Below are 21,007 nucleotides of genomic sequence, written 5' to 3'. Positions count from 1 at the left end.
AAAATTATATACGTTATAAGCCTACTACTCTGTGACAAAAATCTATAAGGACATGAGGATTTAAAAATCTAGTATTTCCACTATTTTCTAAATTTGATTCAGGATGTCATTTCATGTGTTTCAATACATTTTTAAAGCGCCGTGTTTTTCACAGTACTTTCAAATGCACTGCCTTATTTTGAGAACACTTCTATCAAAAGCAAAACTCTATGCTTGGAAAACTTATGAAACATCATAATACCTACCATAAAAATCTCAAATCATTTTATTTATCGTCATTTTGGTTGTAAGTGTGGGGAATCGTCTACATGTCTGAGCAGACAGCTGAAACATGTAGGGAGCAGCTCCAGAGTCAGGACTCTCTGATTATCCACACTCATTCTGTCTCTGAGAGCCCGTTTCAGAAACCACGGCTGTTCCGAGCACCTGTGAATATGCTGTGCTTATAAACCGGCGGCAGCAGAGGGAAGGTTAAGGTTTCTAATATTTTGGAGACAGCCAAAACCAATTTATTTTTTCCCCAAGTAGGAGCATCGAAAAGTAGCCCTTCATCCAAATATGTTTATTATGCTTCTAACAGAGAACAAATTCTTAAGAGGGCAGAGATGTAGCTTATTTTTATGATGTATACATTGCCTGGTTTACTGTTAGATTTTATAAATGAATACCGTTTTGCAGCATCCACCCTAAGGCAAAGGTGAACCCACATTCCATTCTTTCAGATAGAAATATGGTTACTGTTAGATTTTATAAATGAATACCCTTTTGCAGCATCCACCCTAAGGCAAAGGTGAACCCACATTCCATTCTTTCAGATAGAAATACCGTAGGTCTCCCCTATTTTTGCTCCCAAATCCCTCTTTGCAATTGCGGTCACTCCTTTGACATTTTAATGTAATATTGACTCACCTCTACACTTAGTAAGCTGCGATACTAGTAAAAGACAAATTGAGAGAGAGGAGGTGGGGGAGGGCAGGGCCAGAGGGAAGAGAGAGACTTGAAGAGGTTGAACTTACACTCCAGCAGTTTCTCCAGAAACAAGGGAGGCAGTAGTTCTTATTTTTGTAGCCTCAAATTGTAGACTGAAATTCAGCAAAACTCTTTTCTTGACGCGAGGGATGTGAACTATATTCTAGGATATGTATTCGGTGTGATCCTTTGTTCTAGGTACAAGCTTTTCTTTTTCTAAAGTTTTTCAGTCTCGCTCAAGGAAAGGGAAACAATATTATTCTGAAATTCCCTTAGAGGCGCCTTTCGATCCATCTCTCACGGGAAAATATCATGACAGCTCAATGCTGGCGTATTTCAGTGAGAATCGAGTCCGAGTTTTTTGTTTTGTTTTGTTTTTTGTTTCAACATGGCTGTATACTTTGCAGGCCCCCAAATTCGTGCTTTCACGGACATCGCTCACTAATCAAAAAGCCAGAAACCGCATCTTTAGCCAACCTGCGTTTCGTGGACTAGAAATGCGCTCTGATTAAAGATCGTGTTCGTTTTAAAGGCGTAGCAGTTACTGGGTGCCTTAGAGTCGCGGGCTTTTGTCAAGGCTGAGGCCGGCTCGGAAGCGCCTGCAAGCGCGGTAGGAGGCAGGTCTGAGGGCACTGGTCGTTAACACGTTTCCAGGGGGTGCCCACACTTTCTCCCGAGACGCTCAGCTCCCGGCGCGCGGCAGCAGCGAGTGGACCCGACTGTGACAGGAATAGAGAATTTCTGTGAGGGCCGGGGGAAGAAACAGAGAGAGCCTGGCTCGGTCCCTGGGTCTCGGAGGCTCAGGGATTTGCACGAGTTTGATCACTGCCATTAGCAGCTACTCGCGGAGGGTTGTTTACCGCCTGCGTACGCGACAACCAGACTGCGGAGCCCACTCTGGTATTCAAGCCCGCCCCCCTCACCCCTCAGTTCCTCTCCTGCCCCCCTCACCCCTCAGTTCCCCTCCTGCCCCCCAAACTAATTAATTCACACCGCCTCCCTGCCGGACACTCCCATTGGCTCCTATCCCGTCCAATGAGAACCTTGCAACAGTTTCACCTGGCTCCCGCTTCCCAAATAAACAAACAAACCGTCCCGCCGCCTGGCCAGCTCTCCTCCGCTGAGCGGCCCGGGACGGCTGTGCTCCGCCTCCGCCACACCCCTCGCCCCCTCCAGCAAATCGAGCCCGGGCTGTGGCGCCCCCGCCCGGCCCCGGCCGCTGGCCGCTCTCTCCTCCGCCCCTCCCGCCTTCTCCCGCCCCCTCGTGCCTTCGTGGACTCCTGGTTAGGACCAGCGTGGCCGGCGAGCCCCGCCTCCTCCCGTCGGTCCTCCCGAGGCCCACAGGCCTGGAGATTCACCGAGTATCTAGGTCGGGGAGGAGGTGGCCCCGCCTCTCGGTCCCGGCGCCCCCCTCCCCTGTACACCTTTGCTGGCGCAGCTCGTGCCCCTCCGCTGCGCCGGTAGCAGGAGCCGCAGCGGCCGCCGCGTGAGGCGGTGGTCACGTGTTGTTTGCCCGCCGCCGCGCGCTTTGAGTGGAGTGGGCGGGGGCGGGGCCGAAGCGGGAGGGGGCTGGGGAGGGCGGTCGGGCTAGACGGCCTCTTCCCCCAACCCTCCCCCGCGCTCACCTTAAAACCATCGTGCATCACCATGGCGAGTTGCTCCTTCGCTCGCGACCAGGCGACAAGGAGGCTGAGAGCTGCAGCAGCGGCAACAGCGGCAGCGCTAGCTGCGGTGGCGACCACCCCGCTTCTTTCCTCGGGCACCCCGACCGCACTCATTGGGACCGGGTCGTCTTGTCCGGGAGCCATGTGGCTCTCCACGGCCACTGGCTCCCGGTCAGACTCCGAGTCCGATGAGGAGGACCTCCCCGTCGGGGACGAAGTCTGCAAACGCGGCTACCTGCGGAAGCAGAAGCATGGGCACAGGCGCTACTTCGTGCTCAAACTTGAGACCGCAGACGCCCCAGCTCGGCTGGAATACTACGAAAATGCCAGGAAGTTCCGGCACAGTGTCCGCGCCGCGGCGGCTGCAGCGGCGGCGGCCGCCTCCGGCGCCACGGTCCCCGCGCTCATCCCACCGCGGCGCGTGATCACCCTGTACCAGTGCTTCTCGGTGAGCCAGCGGGCCGACGCAAGGTACCGACACCTCATCGCCCTCTTTACCCAGGACGAATACTTCGCGATGGTGGCCGAGAACGAGTCCGAGCAAGAGAGCTGGTACTTGCTGCTCAGCCGCCTCATCCTCGAGAGCAAGCGCCGCCGCTGCGGCACGCCCGGCGCGCAGCCGGATGGAGAGCCGGCCGCGCTGGCGGCTGCAGCGGCGGCGGAGCCACCCTTCTACAAAGATGTGTGGCAGGTAATAGTCAAACCCAGGGGGCTGGGGCACAGAAAAGAGCTGAGCGGCGTGTTCCGGCTCTGTCTTACCGACGAGGAGGTTGTCTTTGTGAGGTTGAACACCGAAGTGGCCAGCGTGGTCGTCCAGCTCCTGAGCATCCGTCGCTGCGGGCACTCAGAGCAGTATTTCTTCTTGGAAGTCGGTAGGTCCACCGTCATCGGTCCGGGGGAACTCTGGATGCAGGTCGATGACTGCGTGGTGGCCCAAAACATGCACGAGCTGTTTCTGGAGAAAATGAGAGCCCTGTGTGCAGACGAATACAGAGCCCGCTGCCGCAGCTACAGCATCAGCATCGGCGCCCACCTGTTAACCCTGCTGTCCGCTAGGAGGCACCTGGACACGCTCCCGCTGGAACCCAGCGGCTGGCTGAGAAGGTCCCGCTTTGAGCAGTTTTGCCACCTCAGGGCCATTGGTGACGGGGAAGACGAGATGCTCCTCACCAGGCGCTACATAACACCCAACGAGCCCGTGCCCCCCTCCAGGCGAGGAAGACTGCACCTGCCCAGAGCGCGCAGGTCCAGGAGAGCGATTTCAGTGCCAGCCAGCTTTTTTCGCCCAACACCCAGTCCGGTGCGTGTCCCGCATCCTGTAAAAGCCCCCAACCACAGAGCTTGCCTGTCCTCTGAAGCATCTCGCCCTGGCAACTCTGGGGAAGAAGACAGTCCTCAGGGCAAAGAGGATCAGGAAGGAACCGAAGGTGACTACATGCCCATGAATAACTGGGGCTCAGGAAATGGCCAGGGTTCTGGAGGTGGCCAGGGCTCAAGTGGCCAAGGCTCCAGTAGCCAGAGTTCAGGAGGAAGCCAGTGCTCGGGTGGAGGGCAGGGATCCGGACGTGGCCAGGGTTCAAGTGGTGGCCAGGGTTCAAGTGGTGGCCAGGGCTCAAGCGGTGGCCAGGGCTCAGGGGGCCAGGGGGCAGGAGGAAACCAGCATTCAGGAGATGGCCAGGGCACTGCAGGTGGGCACGGTTCAGGCAGTGGCCAGGGAGCCAGTGGTGGACATGGCTCGGGCAGTGGGCAGGGATCTGGAGATGGTCATGGCTCAGGTGGTGGCAAGAACTCTGGAGGGGGCAAAGGCCCAGGAGGTGGGAAGACCCCCGAAGGCAGTGGTGAACGTGGAAAATCTCTGAAGAAAAGATCCTACTTTGGCAAATTAACTCAAAGCAAGCAGCAGCAAATGCCACCACCTCCACCTCCTCCACCTCCACCCCCTCCACCTGGAGCAACTGGTGGTAAAGGGAAGTCTGGGGGAAGGTTCCGACTCTACTTTTGTGCCGACAGAGGAGCCACAAAAGAACGCAAAGAAGCCAAAGAAGTCAAAGAGGCAGAGACCCCAGAAGGTGCAGCTCGGGGGCCCCACAGAGCCAGAGCTTTTGATGAAGATGAAGATGACCCATATGTGCCAATGAGGCCAGGGGTGGCCGCCCCTCTGGCAAGCTCCAGCGATTATATGCCGATGGCTCCTCAAAACTTCTCTGCTTCAAAACGCCACTCTCGATCACCTTTTGAAGATTCAAGAGGGTACATGATGATGTTTCCCAGAGTGAGCCCACCACCTGCCCCAAGTCCTCCAAAAGAGCCTGATCCTGATAAGGATGACGAGGCAAAGGACAATGACAGTGACAGTGACTATATGTTTATGGCTCCCGGAGCCGGTGCAATTCCAAAAAACCCCCCAAACCCTCAGGGTGGTTCTTCCTCTAAAAGTTGGAGCTCTTACTTTTCTCTGCCAAATCCCTTTCAGGGCTCCCCATTGGGACAGAGTGACCACAGTGAGTATGTACCAATGTTACCTGGAAAATTCCTGGGGAAGGGCCTAGACAAAGAATCCTCATCTAACAGGGGCCCCAAAGACGCAGTTTCAAAGCCTTCAGTTGAGGGGTCATTCTCAAAGCCTGGAGATAACGGCCCCCCCAAGAACAAGGCTAAGAGACCTAACCGCCTTTCTTTTATTACAAAAGGAAATAAAATCAAGCCCAAATCACAAAAACCCACACGTGAGCAGAGAGAAGCTGACAGCTCTGGTGACTACGTCAACATTGACTTCACTAAGAGAGATACTAATATGCCAGCCCCCTTTATTCAAGGACTGCCAGGTTCGTGGAGTATCATTGCTGGCCCCAGACCATCAGCCTTTTCTAATTATGTGAATGTTGAGTTCAGAGTGCCATTTCCGAACCCAGCACACAGCCTCTCGAATCTATTAAGAGCTTTTCCAGGTGCCAACCCCCTCTTTCTGGAAGGTGCTAGGTGGCCATTTGTGCCTCTTCCTCCCAGTGCTACAGGTGGTAATGCTAATGAGGAAGAGGGTGACTACATCGAAGTGATTTTCAATCCAGCAATGACACCAGCCGTGCCTTTTGCTGACAGTGCCATTCGCTATGATGCTGAAACAGGTCGAATCTATGTGGTCGACCCATTTTCTGAGTGCTGTATGGACATTTCTCTTTCCCCCAGCCGCTGCTTTGAACCACCACCTGTGGCTAGGCTGCTGCAGGAAGACGGGCTGGAGCGCAGACGCCGTCAGAGCCATTCGCAAAGTTTCTTTGCCTCCGCTAGAGCCGCTGTCTCGGCTTTCCCCACCGACAGCCTCGAGAGAGACCTCTCCGCCTCCTTAGCCTCCGTAGCTGCGCCAGCCTTAGCCGTGGGCCGGGCTTTGGCCGCCGCCTCCGCCCTCGCCGCGGCCCCGGGCATCGGTGCAGCCGCCAGAGGCTTGGAGGCCGCCGCTGGACTTGACTCCGCCTCCGTCCGCCGGTTCCAACCTGTTGCTAGCGCTGCTGCCGCCGAAGCGGTAAGGGGGGCCCCAGACGTTGCCCGTGGCTCGAACCCGAGGGCCCCAAACCCAGATGCAGACCTGGCCCGAGATGAGAACGGGGCTGCAGCGGCCGCCCCCCCACCGCTACCACCCCGCCGCCGGGTGCCGATTCCCCGGGAGCGAGAGGATTCCGACGACGACGACGACACATACGTGAGAATGGACTTTGCCAGACCAGACAACAAGAAGTTCGACTCTCCCCACAGAGGTTGGTAACTTTAGAATTCATTTCCCCACGTTAATGGTTATTGCCTAATGAATCGATGTCTACGGTGTTAGGAAAAAGGGAATTAATATTTCATTAACTGGTGCCTACTTAGCAGGAGAAGTAGAATGCAGTTTTCAGTATTCGTGCAGTGCCTTGTGATCTTTGGAAAAACTTTTAAGCTTTGATCCAATCATACATTTCTTTATTTGGAAAAGAATCGATTGTCATTTAAACATGGGTTCCATCCTTTTAGGAGTAATTAAAAGCTTAAGGATATATATAGCATGAGGATGCTTTCAAAATCTTTCCCTAACAATGATTTTTTGCAAACAGGATACCATAAATTGGATCCCATCAACTCATTTTCAAATCAACAAGTAAAAGCTACTTTTCTACAAATGCCCGTATTTGATTACAAGTTTAATAAGAGCACAGAATATTCAACAGTGATAATCGACTGTGACATTTGGGGGAAGGAGACCGTTTCCTTTGAAAGTCACTTAAAATCAGTCATTGTTACTTTTTAAAAGCGGTCATTGTTACTAAGCTAGTTTGCTGTGATTTACCAACAAAGTTAAATCTCCATTGTTAGCATAAATGTCTGGAGGGAACAAAACAGAAGTAATCTGAAACAAGTGATTAAAAGAAGACAGTATTTGGCTCTGGAATGTGTTTTTGTGTTGATTTGTTTTGTTTTTACACAGGATACATTGCCAACAACCTTGAGTGTTCCTTTCTTGTCACTCGTAGTGACAGGCAAGCCACCTTCGCTGTGCCTCATTTTCTTCATATAACTCCCCCAAAAGAGGGATTTGTGACAACTTGATAATGGGTATGAATATTGTTTGAAAGGTTTAAAAAGCATGGAAAACATCTAATTGGTATGTCTTCTGGGAAATCCAGTAAAGCAACATAATAAGGCTGGAGGAAGACCTGACCCCAGGGGCAGCCTACCCTGGAACAGTGGAAGTTTCTTAAAGGGTTACTTTTCCAAGGAAGAAATAAGGAAGAGTAGGAGCTGTCACATTTGAGAAGCAGACCTTGAGTAATCTCATGTGTACATTATGCAATGTTGTTATCAGCGTGTTTAGACACACGCTCAAGAAATGATTTTGGAAGATGATGTCTCCATAGCCTGTGCCTTTCCTCTTCAGTAGAATGTGCTTCTTTTCCAGTGAAGGGAAGAGATGCACCCCAGCAGTTTCCATTCCAGTAGCCAGTTTAGTGAAGATTTTTGCTTTGCTTGCTTTGTGGAATTCTTTTGTGATTGGATCTCTGCCCACTGTGCTTGATCAGGCAGAACAAGTTGGGGACTGATCACAACAGTCACCTAACAAGCTCCCTGTTTAGTGCAGGTGTAACCCCTCCCCTTTCTTCCCCTGCTTTGGAAAACTTGCCGTTCAAAAACTCACATTTGTGGCATGGACATATTAAACAGCAATCATTAAAACGACAAAAGGATGCTTTGGCTTGCCAAAGAATTCAGTTCAGATCTCCTTTAAATTGTGACCCCCGCCTCCCAACACACACACACACACACACACACGCGCGCGTGCGGTACCTACTACTACCAGACCCATGCATTTAAAATAGAGAATTCTATTTCCAAGAATTTAATCCATAACCAGCTTTTCAGGAACAGGTCTATTTTATTCATCTGGTCTATTTTATTACATCTGGAAATTGGTCTCAAGCTATGGCTTGAACCTCGCTGCTGAAGTTACCGTTTGTGGTGTTAATGTAGATGTGCCTAGCTGCCTGTTTCCCTGTGGTTCTTTGGCTGGACAACTTTTCATAGAGGTTTGTCTATACTTTTCAATACTCTTTGTTTAAGCAAAGGTTACAATTAGTGAAAACTTGTTCCTGAAATAAACCCTGACTTCCCAAGGATTATCTAGATCCAATTGTCATCATTTCAAGTTAAGTTATTGATTTATAAATAGCTTCAAATGACTTTATAGCTGTTTTGGAGATTTGCTATTCTCTAAATGTATTGTCCATTGAAGAAATTCCTGACTTTATTGAGTGACTACAGAGAGGAGGCTGCATCTTGCAGGGAGGAGGGTGCTTAGGTTAAAAAAAGAGAATGAATGTGGAAGCATTGGGGACTTTAAAGCAGTTTACAAATATAGTTTTATTTTCTGATTGGATTAACACTGAAGTGAAGTTTCAGCTGTTTAAACTGATGATTTAGTTTCTTGCAAAAGTAAATTGGTCCTGAGAGTGATTCGGCACATAAGTTGCTGAAATATATATATATATATATATATATATATATATATATATATATAAAAGGAAAGACATATAGAGAGAAAGTATTGCAGGAAACAACTTTTGTTACCATTTTAATGTAAATTGATATGGTAGAATGTTGTCTGTGAAGTGGTAAGAACAGTGTGGATAATTCTGATAGGTTTTTTTTTTTTTTTTACTATAAAGCTATAGAATAATTTTCACCCATTTTTTATCTCTCTCCACTGTCGTGTCTACATTAAATATATGTGTGTATATGTATCATATATATGCATCATGTTAGAAGAGAAAAAATATTCTTTCACAAAGGAACAAAGTCATAGTCTTTATTAGGAGTTATATATCTCGAAGGGTAATTTTAATTTATGGCAAGTGCTTAGAGCAGTGCCTGGCACATAGGAAGTGTTGTACATGAATTATTATATAACTAATATCATTGTTGTCATTGCTGTTACACTGTTATTATTACCTTTAGAGGCACAAAGCTAAATTAAAGTTGTCTGTCCTCAAATCCCAATTTTCAGTTAGTCTTTACTTTCATTTAAAATGGTTTACATGGTTGTTCAGGGCTGGGATCCTTACAGTTTGGGTCTGTTTATAACAAAATGAAGTGAGACTATAAAGCTGTGTGACACCTTTGTTCATGTAACACAAAATTAATATATAATCTCATTTACCCATAGTTACATTGCATATAAGTAGGTGTGTTAAAGCCATCCATTCAAGACAATTAGAAACACGCAGAAAAATAACCTGGGTTTGACTTTTTTTATAAATTAAATAATTTTTAAAGGGCAGAGAGTCTTCACATTTTAAACACATGGGCTATCGGCATTAGCATTTGGGAGGAGAATGTAGTTTCTTATTTGGTTTAGTCTGACTCTTGACTCATACATGCATTTTTGCCTCTTCTCCTGTATCTGAGGTAGAATTCATAGTTTGAAATGACTTAAGGTGAAAAACTCAGATTTTTCCTTTCCAGAGATAGGAGGAATAAGGACAGCGCTAGAAGGGGCAATAGAATTGATCAGCCAAATTAGTAATGTTATGATAGCACTTGTTACTAGAAAGCAAAAAGAAAGAAAAAATCCATAGTAACTACCTTTTGAAATGTTATACACTGTTATTAGCATGAAGGAAGGGTAAGCTTCTTTTCAGTGTACTACTGCCAAATCCTCTTGCTCTAAATTATAGGTGCTGAAAGCAAATTCCTTTTGTTGTATTGGAGTTATTTATTATAAATTACTAGAATAAAATCTTCAGGATAGCGGAGATTTTCAGCCACCATTGGAAGGTCACTTATTTTAGACAACATCTACCCCTACCCCCTGAAAAAAAAAATTGGACAGTCCTTTGGAGTAGAGGTGTTTGACCTATAACAATTAAAGAGGACCTCATTCAATTAAAGTTCACTAAAGTTGTTGGCAGTCATTACGCATTTACATTCATTCTAACAGTGATGCTCCCAGGGTAAAAATTTTGGCCACTAGCAAAACATCTTTAAATAAGGACTAGGACTTTAATTGAGCACAACAGAATATCACACGTGTCTAAAAACACAAACAAGACCTCTTGCTTCCCTTTCCTCTCCCAGATCACCAAACATGAACCAAGATACTTCAGAGTCATTGGCAGGCAGCTGTTTGGGGAACAAACTCAGGCTTCCTTAGAATGACACAAAAATCTTCACATTGGATTAGATAAGAATGACCAGTATAAAGGAGAAATAAATACTGCATGTGAGTTAAAAAGGGCTGTTGTTAAATTGTCAACTTGCTGGCTGAGGGAATGTTTAACAGTTGCATACGGCCTTATAATTTGCAAAACTCATTCATTATTTTACTGGGGGACAGTAGGTACTGGAACTGAAGCTGCTGTTAAGAATTTTCCCATGGTCAAAGAGGTAAGTGACAGAGCTGAAAACCAAACCCATGCATCTGATTTCAAGTCCCTTTCATCATATGTCCAATCTGTTCTTTTCCTATTGATGAAAGATCATTATATAGATACACTAGACTGGTTATAAAATAAATAAGACATCGGAGAAACTGTATTTCTGGATTCATAATGTAACATACAACCTTGTGAACATGTTTTCCTTCCTTGGACCAATTTGAAAGATTAAATATCAAGAAAAATGAGAAAAAAAACATTATATAGGCAAGGATTGAAAAAAATACAAGTTTTCTTGAATTTGATAGTAGGAATTTTGGGGGAAGTAATTCATTTAGAGTGTTACAGCTGTGAACCATCTGCCAGAGCTTGGGTAATTTTCATTACGTTGAACCGTTTGTCATGGCTTTTAGAATAAAAGACTTTGACCTGTACTGGAATTGCATCTTTAAATCTGGTTTGGGGAGGCGTTTGCTAATCTTTGCCTCCTCCACACAAATGGTGTATCTAGTTGGATGCCACGGACACACTGAAAGGAATGGAAGCGAGATGAGAGTGCATTCAGTAAACTTCCATTAATGGTCATTTCCTTACCAGAGGTTAGACATCTTTGGTTTTCCCAATAATCCATCGGCATTTGCAAGTTAAAGCAAAAAGCCCTTTTAATTTCATTTTTCCGTGTGTATCAAATCTGATATTCGAATCTCAACTGTCACAGTGGGCAAATAGGAAAAAGCGAGACAGGTGGAAGAAAAGGGGTGGTAGATATAGATGCTCTTCATTTGTTTAAAAAGCGAACTTGCTTTTGGCAGTCAGGCAAGTAGATTTTAGAAGTCTTGAAAATCAAATCCTCTCCTTGGGACATAAAAATCCTTGTTTAAAATTAAATTCATTTTCTTTAGCACCTTTTTTTAAAAAATGCTTTAAGACTATATAAAAATAGCCCAGACATTTTATTGGCAGTATTGGAAAATAGCTTTTGTAAAATGCTTAATTAAAGCCTGCAGTATGTTTTGTCTAAGAGGTGTGGCCAGGCTCTTAAATGGTTAGGATCATTCACTGGAAAATATCACTTAGTCCTGACTGAGGACTGAGAGATGAAAAAGGGTACCTTTTTATAACAATAAAATGAATACATGACAACACATTCCATTTTCACCACACCTACCAGCTTGCTAATTTAAAAGCTGTTGATAAAATTGCCAAGATAATGTGCTTGGCTCTCTGAACTTAAGATGTGTCCTCTAGCCATTCTGCCTTGGTTACTGGTTGTGCAGCTATAGGTCTTACATATCCATCTTCTTTTGGGAAAGTATGCTGAACACTTGAGAAACAGGAATTTTTCAAGATTTTTTCAAATGTAGATGTAATAGATTTGCGTTCTTTTAGAAGGTACTTTGTAATTTCTGCTTGAGGGCTTAATTCCTTGTGGAATTAATGGAAAACATGTACTTATATGTTTTTTAGTGAAATGAAAAAGTTACTATTTTTCCCCCTCGCTTCCTGACACCCCTTTCACATGGGTTAGGGGTGCATTGGTTGTGTTATGAGAGTCTTAGCTTCATGTGCCTTTTGCCAAATTTGTGTCCCTAAGTTTAGGAAACCATGTCCTTTCCTGGTATCTCTCTGGCTGAAAAGATGAGGAGCACTCTGGGAGTCCTTCGGGAGCTCCGGGAGGACTCATTCCCCCAGGTGTTGCTTGTTCCTGTTTCACAGTAGTTTGGGCTTAGCTTGCAGGAAGGGCCTTTCTCAAAGGGCTCCTTGCTCTGCGGGCCCAAGACTGCACTGCCCGCTGTCCTATCACTTGTTGCCACAGAGGTGGCTTTGCCAGTGTTTAAAGCTATTTTCATGGTTGGATTGGCCACAGTACATCTGATGCTAGCCAGACCTTCTTGGTTTACTGAATATCCGATTCCCCATAAACTGTAGTCATTTTAGCTAGTTTTCACAATTTATATAATTTGCCTTTCTACAGTTACTCATTTTCTACTTGTAGACTTGAACCTTAGAGTATCAATGAAGTCTATCTCTACATTCATCTCAGAAGTTATTCCCAGTGCGCCTGGGTGGCTCAGGCAGTTGAGCATCCAGCTTCAGCTCAGGTCATGATCTCGCAGTTCACGAGTTCAAGCCCCGTGTTGGGCTCTGTGCTGACAGCTCAGAGCCTGGAGTCTGCTTTGGATTCTCTGTTTCCCTCTCTCTCTGCCCCTATCCTGCTAGCACTCTGTCTCTCTCTCTGTCTCTCAAAAATAAATAAACATTAAAAAAATGGAAAAAAAAAGAAAGTTATTCCCATGTGCAGCAATGGTATCCTTGAAAGTCTGACCAATAAATGTGACTTTTCACTTCTGCTTTTTCATAAGTTGTACCTACAGCTTCAGAGGCATACCAACACAGTCCTCACCCCCAGAGCCCACCCACACCCACCCCATGAAGGACATCCTATTGTGGCTGAAGCTCTTACCATAGTTTCCTTTCTACTGCCACGCCATCCCCAGTTATTCCAGCCACTTGAGTTTAGAGGGGACACTCTTCCCATTGCCATGGTTAAAAGAGCTACATCCCTGGAGTCTTAAATCAAAGCCTCAAGTACATCTTCCTATAGAAATGAGGTTGTAATTTTAAGTGATGGTTGGGTAGAGTCAAAGCAGTTCTTCTATTAGGTTAAGAACTGCATAGGTTAATATAGGTTCATGTAGATGGACCTCCGAACCTACCCACCATTTATTTACAACATTGCTTCTCTGAGGATAATTTATTCGGAGTTTCAACTAGACAATGAGCCTTGGAATATGTCTCTTTTGTAAATCAGAGACTGCCTATATTAGAATTCTAGTAACTTGGATTCTTTAAGTCTGCAGTAACTAGGCAGCAGAGCAAAGTGGCCCAAGTGTGTGTTGGGAAGTAGGGAGAAGCTGACCTGGGGTAAGAATGCTGTAGCTGATCCCCAAATATTTTGTATCCAGATAATCAAGGCTGGAATGAACATACATAAGTCGTCTGGGGCCCGCTGGCGAAGGGCAGGTGTGCAACAATTGAGCTGACCTTTGAGGAGATGGAGGTTTACAAGTGTCATCAATTTCCCTTAGGGATTCTTTCAACACTTCTGTACCCAAACCATTGCCACCACGGGGAGAAGCGTTTGCTCTTCTGATCTAGGAAGGAGACAATAGTGGGGTACGATTGGTGTTGTAAAGACTAGCAGTAATTATAGCTAGTTTTCACCCTTGAGGGACAGCACTTAGATTTTTACCAGTTCCTAGAGAATCACCCTCCTGTTATGTTCACAGGGTACAGCGAGGTGTGATGATCTGTTCTTATTGAAAAAAAAAAAAAAAAAGAGCTATATATAAGCCAGAGGCACCACTAAACTAAATAATATAATTGTGTTACTGTGCATTCATCGTTGCGGTATATGCTTCTATTTCTCTTCGTTTCCTTGCATCTGTTTGGCTTCAACACTTGTCTTGGTTGCTCCAGTCTGATCACCAGTTGATTGCAGGGGTAGTGTACTGACTAATAAGTGGAATGAGGAATTTTCAGAAGAACTCGAAAAACTTTTTTTTTTTTTTGAGTTATAGGAAAATTGGAGTTGAAAGATAACTAAGGCATTGAGATTGGGACGAATGGAAAGAGAAAGACAGAATAACTGGATATCTTGTTATATCTTTGACTTTCTCTGGGCAAGGGAACTATTGCTGCTTTGGACTTCAAACTGCAATAGAGGCATGGTTATGATTGGTATAAACAGGTCTGGAACGCCCTGGAGGAACTGCTTTCTTGGCTCGCCCTACAAATTTCCAGGGATATTGAAGTCATGTGTGCTTTATTAGTATATTAAAGATTAATGTTCAGGTTTATAGCATTATACAAATTGAAATAGAAAAGTTTGCTTCATTTGTTTTGAGAAGAAAATAATACTTGCCAGTTTTTTTTGGGGGGTGGGGTGGGAGGAGTAGGAAAATGTTTGATCCATCAGAGTCCAATGAGTTTTTTAGAGAAAAAAGAACTTGAAGAGTATACCTCCCACTTAAAGGGGTGGAACTAACTCATCACTCAAAAGATCTTTGATTAATTAGAAAGTAAGAATATCCAATAAGGCAATCATTTATAACGTGTCAGTATCGAGTGGCAATAACATGTCAAAAACTTGCCACATTTTTAAAAATCACCATTTACGCTTCTGGTGGTGGAATGACATCAAAATGAACAAGGGACAAAAAATAAATAAACAAGACACAGAACTAAGATGTGATTATCAGCCCTTTGATACTCATTGCACAGAGCAGAGTGCAGAGCAGAGCGTTGTTGTGGAGTTTAAATCCTGAATTGCTTTCCTTTGCCACCTAGCAAGCTTCTGAGTTACTTCCTTCTCCTGTCCTTTGGAATGTGCTCAGGGAATGTAAACTCATTTTAATATTGGCCTGAGTAAAACAGGATTATAAAGGTAAATATGTGGTTCGAATTCTCACAATGCATTTCAAAAGGAAATTAAATTATTTTTGGATTATCTTGTTTGGGATGGCAGTATTCATTTCTCCTAGCATTGAGTTGACAAATATATTTTGTAATGTAAACTTGGAATCCCACCATTATATTCTAGGGTTTAGTAGGTTATCAAGCATTCATTTCATGCAGGTATAATTGTTACAGGGAAGCAATTGAAATATGAATCCAAGGGGCACCTGGATGGCTCATTTAAGCATCTGACTTCGGCTCAGGTCATGATCTCACAGCTTGTGAATTCAAGTCCTGCATCGGGCTTGTGCTGACAGCTCAGAGCCTGGAGTCTGCTTTGGATTCTGTGTCTCCCTCTCTCTCTTCCCGTCCCCTGCTCGCACTCTGTCTCTCTCTCAAAAATAAATAAACATTTAAAAAAAGAAATAAGAATCCAATTTTTAGTAGAGTCTCATTTAAACACAAGTGAAGAAGAAAGTAAAGCAACTCAAATAGTAACAAATGCTCCTAATTTCAGATGTAGTATAATGTTGAGGCAGTAGTCATATGAGGCTTAATTTGTATGTTTTTAGAAAAGATGTGGAATGTGATGTATTACTTAGGTTAGTAAGAAATCATTTTTAAAGTACATGCAGTGTGCTATATATGAACATGTTTGGTTTTCATATTAAACCAAAGCAGCAATCCTTAGTTTCTTCTCTGTATTTAAGAGTCTCTTATGGTTTGCCTCCCTCTCGGTTTTTATCTTATTTTTCCTTCCCTTCGCATATGTTCATCTGTTTTGTTTCTTAAATTTCACATATGAGTGAAATCACATGATAGTTGTCTTTTCTCTGACTGACTTATTTCCTTAGCATAATATAGGAGGCGGGGGGGATGGGCTACATGGGGGAGGGGCATTAAGGAGGGCACTTGTCAGGATGAGCACTGCATATATATGTAAGTGATTAATCACTAAATTCTTCTCCTGAAACCAATACTACACTATATGTTAATTAACTTGAATTAAAAAAAAAAAGAACAAAGCAGCAACATAAATTAGGTGAGATGCCTTTCTAACCTTACATTTCTATTAAAAATATCTAGCTGATGGTTGGTGCACAATTCAATGATGCTCATTTTGCAGCAGATAATTGAGCTGCTCGTATGCACTCGCACGGATAACTCTCACAGACACCTTCCATCCTTGGTGTAAACCTGATAGATCCATAGAACTTAAAATTTCCTAATCCCACCGCTGACAGGAAAACTTAATGTCTTTACTAACTGGGGGTGTATTTTTTAAAAAAAAAATAAACCTTTTAATGTGGAGGAACAGCCCTATATAATGGTTAGGACTAAGAGCCACAAATGGGTGGACGTGGGGGATGGAGACCTTTGATGCTTCATCCACCTGCAAGTTGGTTACATTTTTAAAACCTCTTCGGAAAGAACAAGTAGTTATAATGTGTACTGACTGCTGGTTTAATACAAGATGTTATACTTTGAGGGGAGCCTGGGTGGCTCAGTCTGTTGAACGTCTGACTTTGGCTCAGGTCGTGATCTCGTGGTCTGTGAGTTCGAGCCCCACGTCGGGCTCTGTGCTGACAGCTCAGAGCCTGGAGCCTACTTCAGATTCTGTGTCTCCCTCCCTCTGCCCCTTCCCCACTCATGTTCTGTCTCTCTCTGTCTCTCAGAAATGAATAAATGTTAAAAAAATATATTTTAAAAATTAAATTTAAAAAAAAGATGTTATACTTTGAAACCTCCTTTGAGGGATGCTTACCATGGATTCCTTTAGATTGGTTATAATGAAACAGAATGTGTGGTACTTTGCTATGATCTGATCTTAAAGGAACACTAGCATGCCATAATCAATTTCCTAACCATTTATCCCCATCCATCCCCCTCCAGTCCAGTGTGTTCTTCAATGTACCAGACCTCCTTCCTCTTGTCCCACTCCTGGTCACGCACCCTCTCAAGAAGCAAAAGTCCAAGACAGTAATACCAGAGCTTCTTTTTATTAGACAGATGAGGATTGTAGCCAAATCTCCTTTACAGGTATCACTTTGCTCTTTTAGGAAAAATGTCAGTGACCAAGTCTGGAGACTGTCATGAAGGCTGTACTTAAATCCTTTTTTTTTTTCAGTGTTTTTTTTTTTTAAGTTCATTTATTTATTTTGAGAGAGACAGAGAGAACGCAAGCAGGGGAGGGGTAGAGAGAGGGGAACAAAGCAGGCTCTGAGCTGACAGCACAGAGCCCAATGCCAGGCTACAACTCATGAACCGTGAGATCATGACCTGAGTCGAAGTCAGATGCTTAACCAACTGAGCCACCCAGGCGCCCCTGTGCTTAAATCCATTGACTTGTGCCACGTCATCTGTTGAGGGCATAATCAAGCATGTAGGAGAAGAAAAAATTTCTCTTTGCCCAATGCCTGGCTCACTTGACAGCCCCTCTGGGAGGAGGTAGAACAGTGCGCGCAATACAAAGTTGCCTTCCACCAGAAATGTCAGAGGGACAGCCTGGGGGCAAAAGGAAGAACTGCCCTTGCATTTTTGCCAGGCTTGCACTAGTGTTGGTCACAGGCGGTGATAGTTTGCCATGCCTATGCCAAAGCAGTCTCCTCAGCGTGGCTCACAAAAACTACTAGTTCGATTTGGGTTCACTTTAGAACAGGGTGGGGGTGAAAGCACTTCACGTTTTAATTTTGAAAGTAACTTTTTGTTTTGTCGTCTTGTTTTTCTAGAGTGATTACATTGCCACAAAAACACATTCTAGAAGAAAAGTGATGCTTATGGAGTTTCATCTTTGTCTACTCCAGATCTCCCTAAAAGAAAGAGAATTCAGAGGCTTCTGAATAGAAAGCAGCTTGAATTTCTATAAAAGCCGACAAGTGGATACAGGCAGGTGAATGATCCTAATACAGGTCATTCGTACTGCTGCCTTATGGATCAAGTAATTTTGAATTAAGAAATTCACACTGTACTTTGTTTTTGTCTTCTGGTTTCCCTCCCCGCCCCTAATCTGTCTCTTTGAAAAGAAACAAATACTATAAAAGCAAGCCTCTCTTGTAACTCTTTCCTTTCCCTCTTTAAAAAAATGTTATTTACAGATGTGTAAATGTGGCCAACACCAATTTTACTGATGTATAATACTTAGATTTAGTTTTGAAGTTGAAAATCCTTCAAACAAGAGCAGAAAAAGAAAAAAAAGTTACGTTAATGAGAAGGTAGGTATGATCTGGAATCTTTTTCTTCTGAGTATTACATACATAAATCATTTCTTGATCAAGGAGTTACATGTTAACTGAACTGATAATCCTGATGAGACATTTCCAATATTTTAAAGGCAGGACCAAAGGACAGATCATGTCAGTTTTTGATCAGTAACAAAACTGCAACATTCTGTCCACATTCAACGTCAACCAAACTTCTATCTTGAATGAACATTTCCAACATTTTTAAAGGCAGAACTGAGAAACAGATTATTTGTTCATACAGCACTGTGATGTTCTTCTCACAAATCAATTGAGCGTTTCCAAAATTGCTTTTAAAAAATTTTGAAACCTACATCTTTCCCCTCGAAGAAGCAAAGTTACCCAGAGCCTCCTCACAAAGCCCCTCTCTGCCTCTCTAGGCCTCTCGGCCCCCTTCACCAACCCCCTTCCCACTGTTCCTCTCTTTCTGGCTCTCTCCTGGACACACACTCTCCCTCCTATGCCCAGGGCTCCTATAAAAATATCAGTTTCCCATATTTAAGAAATTAGTGTGTATGTATCAATCAGTATTCGAACTAAAACTCAAGCCAAAAGGAACCTCTTACAAGGTCTCGTTTTCCTTTGGATGACGAACCTAGGTAAGATGTATCAAATTTTAAAATATCAGAGCAAGCTTCCTCCTCCTGTTTTTGCTTGCCTCTGATGGAAACTGAATTAAGATTTTAGGAACCTGGACCTTTGAGAACATGACACTAACAGGTGGTGATCACAGAGGATAGGTACAAAGGTCTTGAAGCTTGCTTAGAGCTTTGTTACATGGTGGCACACCAGCCGTGACTTGTGCCATCACTGGCAAACCTCATCATATCACAGATGGGTGTGAGTGTCTGTCTAACTGTGTGAGTGCTAGTGTGTGTGGACACATGTATACGTACACCTTCGTGTACCTGTGTACATGTGATTGTAGATGTACCTGTTGTGCGTAACTCTGTTTAAAAAAAATTGCTTCGCAGTTAATGTGCAACTTTGAAGTAGTGTAATATTCACCTCAAGTTTTTTGCCGCTCGGTTTTGATGTCTTTGAGCGTGTACTTCTATTTTCAAGCAGGCTTCTAGTACATGTTGCTATACTAACTTTGCTGAAGAACCGAGTTGACTTGTGTTTTTTCCTTGCCTACCAACCAGAGGGATGGGGGGGGGCTCCGTTTTTCCCTTGTGAATGGCGCTGAGGTGAGGATGTGACCGCAGTCCCAACCCCTCCTTCAGTTCCTTCAGACTCTTCTCTTTTCCCCACGTAATCAAATAGTGCAGTGTGGCTTTTGTTCATCCTGGTAACAGTGCACTCTTCAGGCAGCCTTTCTTCACGCCTTCTGTCACCACTTTATTTTCAAGTAAGTTTCCAGTCACAATCGTTCAGAATCGGGGAAAGAAAAGATGCTTTGAAGGGGGAAAGGCTATATTGCTTTATTTGGATATTAGGTTCTGGGGCTGCCAGCAGACAGGGTACAGCACGGATGTTAACACTTTGCTGAATAAATGAACAGGAGACCTCATAGACAACAGTACATCCAAATAGTAACAGGTACAAATAGTCACAGTACAGCATAACAAATATGCAGTCTTCTTGACACTACTTCTTAGTTTACAGACACAACTAATTTATTCAGTATTGTGCTGGCGGGATCCTTGTAGAATATGCGTACCAACATATTGCTTACCTTCCAGCTACCAGTTTATACTGCTGTTAAGAAAAACCAATGATGGAACGATTTGTGTGTGTGTGTGTGTGTCTGTGTGTGTGTGTCTTCTGTATGTGTGTGTGTGTGTGTGTGTGTGACCTCTGCATTTAATTTGGTATCAGACATACTCATTTGGTCAGTAACAACTAACACATTTGCTATTTCTGCTTCACATATCCTCTTTCAGTTGCTCTGGCTTTGTCTTCTTCTGTAAATACTCTTATACTCTCCTTTCTTTGTAAACATCTCATTTGCCGTTTTGGGAGACAATCTTGCAACTTTGTATAGTGTTTATATATATATCTGACTTGCCTTTCCATAGAGCTACTTGCAATAAATGTGTTCATGGAAGTTGGGTGTGCGGAGACTCATTTTTCTTAATAGTGTTTTCTCTACTCTGTTATAAATAGGTTTTTCTGCTCCATGGAAGCGCTGACTGCATTTTTTCAGAAAAAGCTGTTGGGATAATTTAGGGTTTGGAGAGAAGTTACTATGCTTAGAAACGTGAGGCTTTTCAGTGGTGTCATCACACGAACTCTTGATTCTCCAAATGTGGAGAACACCTGAGTTTTCATGTCGGCTGTGATGTGTGAAATATATATTGAATTGACTACTCACTGAGGTTAAGGCAATCATTTACAGTCTTCATTTGTCTCCTTCCTTTGCCACTTACTCTTGCCTTTTAATTGACTCCCTTTTCATTTACAGTTGACCCTTGAACAACACAGGGCTTAGGGGCACCGACCCCTTCACAGTCTAAAACTCACATGTGACTTTGACTTCCCAAAAGTTAAACGATTAATAGCCTACTGTTGACTGAAAGCCTTGCTGATAACATAAGCAGTCCACTAGTATGTATTTTGTATGTTATATGTATTGTATACTGTATTCTTCCAATAAAGAAAGCTAGAGAAAAGAAAATATTAAGAAAATAATAAAGAAGAGGGGCGCCTGGGTGGGTCAGTCAGTTAAGCATCCGACTTCGGCTCAGGTCATGATCTCACCGATTGTGACTTCAAGCCCCACGTGGGGCCTGTGCTGACACCTCAGAGCCTTGAGCCTGCTTCGGATTCTGTCTCT

General features: G+C 44.1%; 1 protein-coding gene across 1 annotated transcript; it reads left to right on the top strand.

The window, feature by feature from the left end:
- Positions 1–2,567: 2,567 nt before the first annotated feature.
- IRS4 (insulin receptor substrate 4) lies at positions 2,568–20,278 on the top strand. The gene is made up of 2 exons (XM_045471646.1): positions 2,568–6,385; positions 17,719–20,278. Exons 1-2 carry the CDS (start codon positions 2,617–2,619, stop codon positions 17,721–17,723), a joined length of 3,774 nt encoding a protein of 1,257 aa, XP_045327602.1. The 5' UTR covers positions 2,568–2,616; the 3' UTR covers positions 17,724–20,278.
- The last annotated feature ends 729 nt before the right edge of the window (positions 20,279–21,007 follow it).

The sequence above is a fragment of the Leopardus geoffroyi genome, chromosome X (genome assembly GCF_018350155.1).
Source record: "Leopardus geoffroyi isolate Oge1 chromosome X, O.geoffroyi_Oge1_pat1.0, whole genome shotgun sequence".
Lineage (NCBI taxonomy): Eukaryota > Metazoa > Chordata > Mammalia > Carnivora > Felidae > Leopardus > Leopardus geoffroyi.
This window is presented reverse-complemented; position numbering and strand designations above follow the sequence as displayed.

Bases quoted from the DNA above. Each gene is read 5' to 3' on its own strand.
- IRS4 (XM_045471646.1), top strand. From the start codon at position 2,617: ATGGCGAGTTGCTCCTTCGCTCGCGACCAGGCGACAAGGAGGCTGAGA.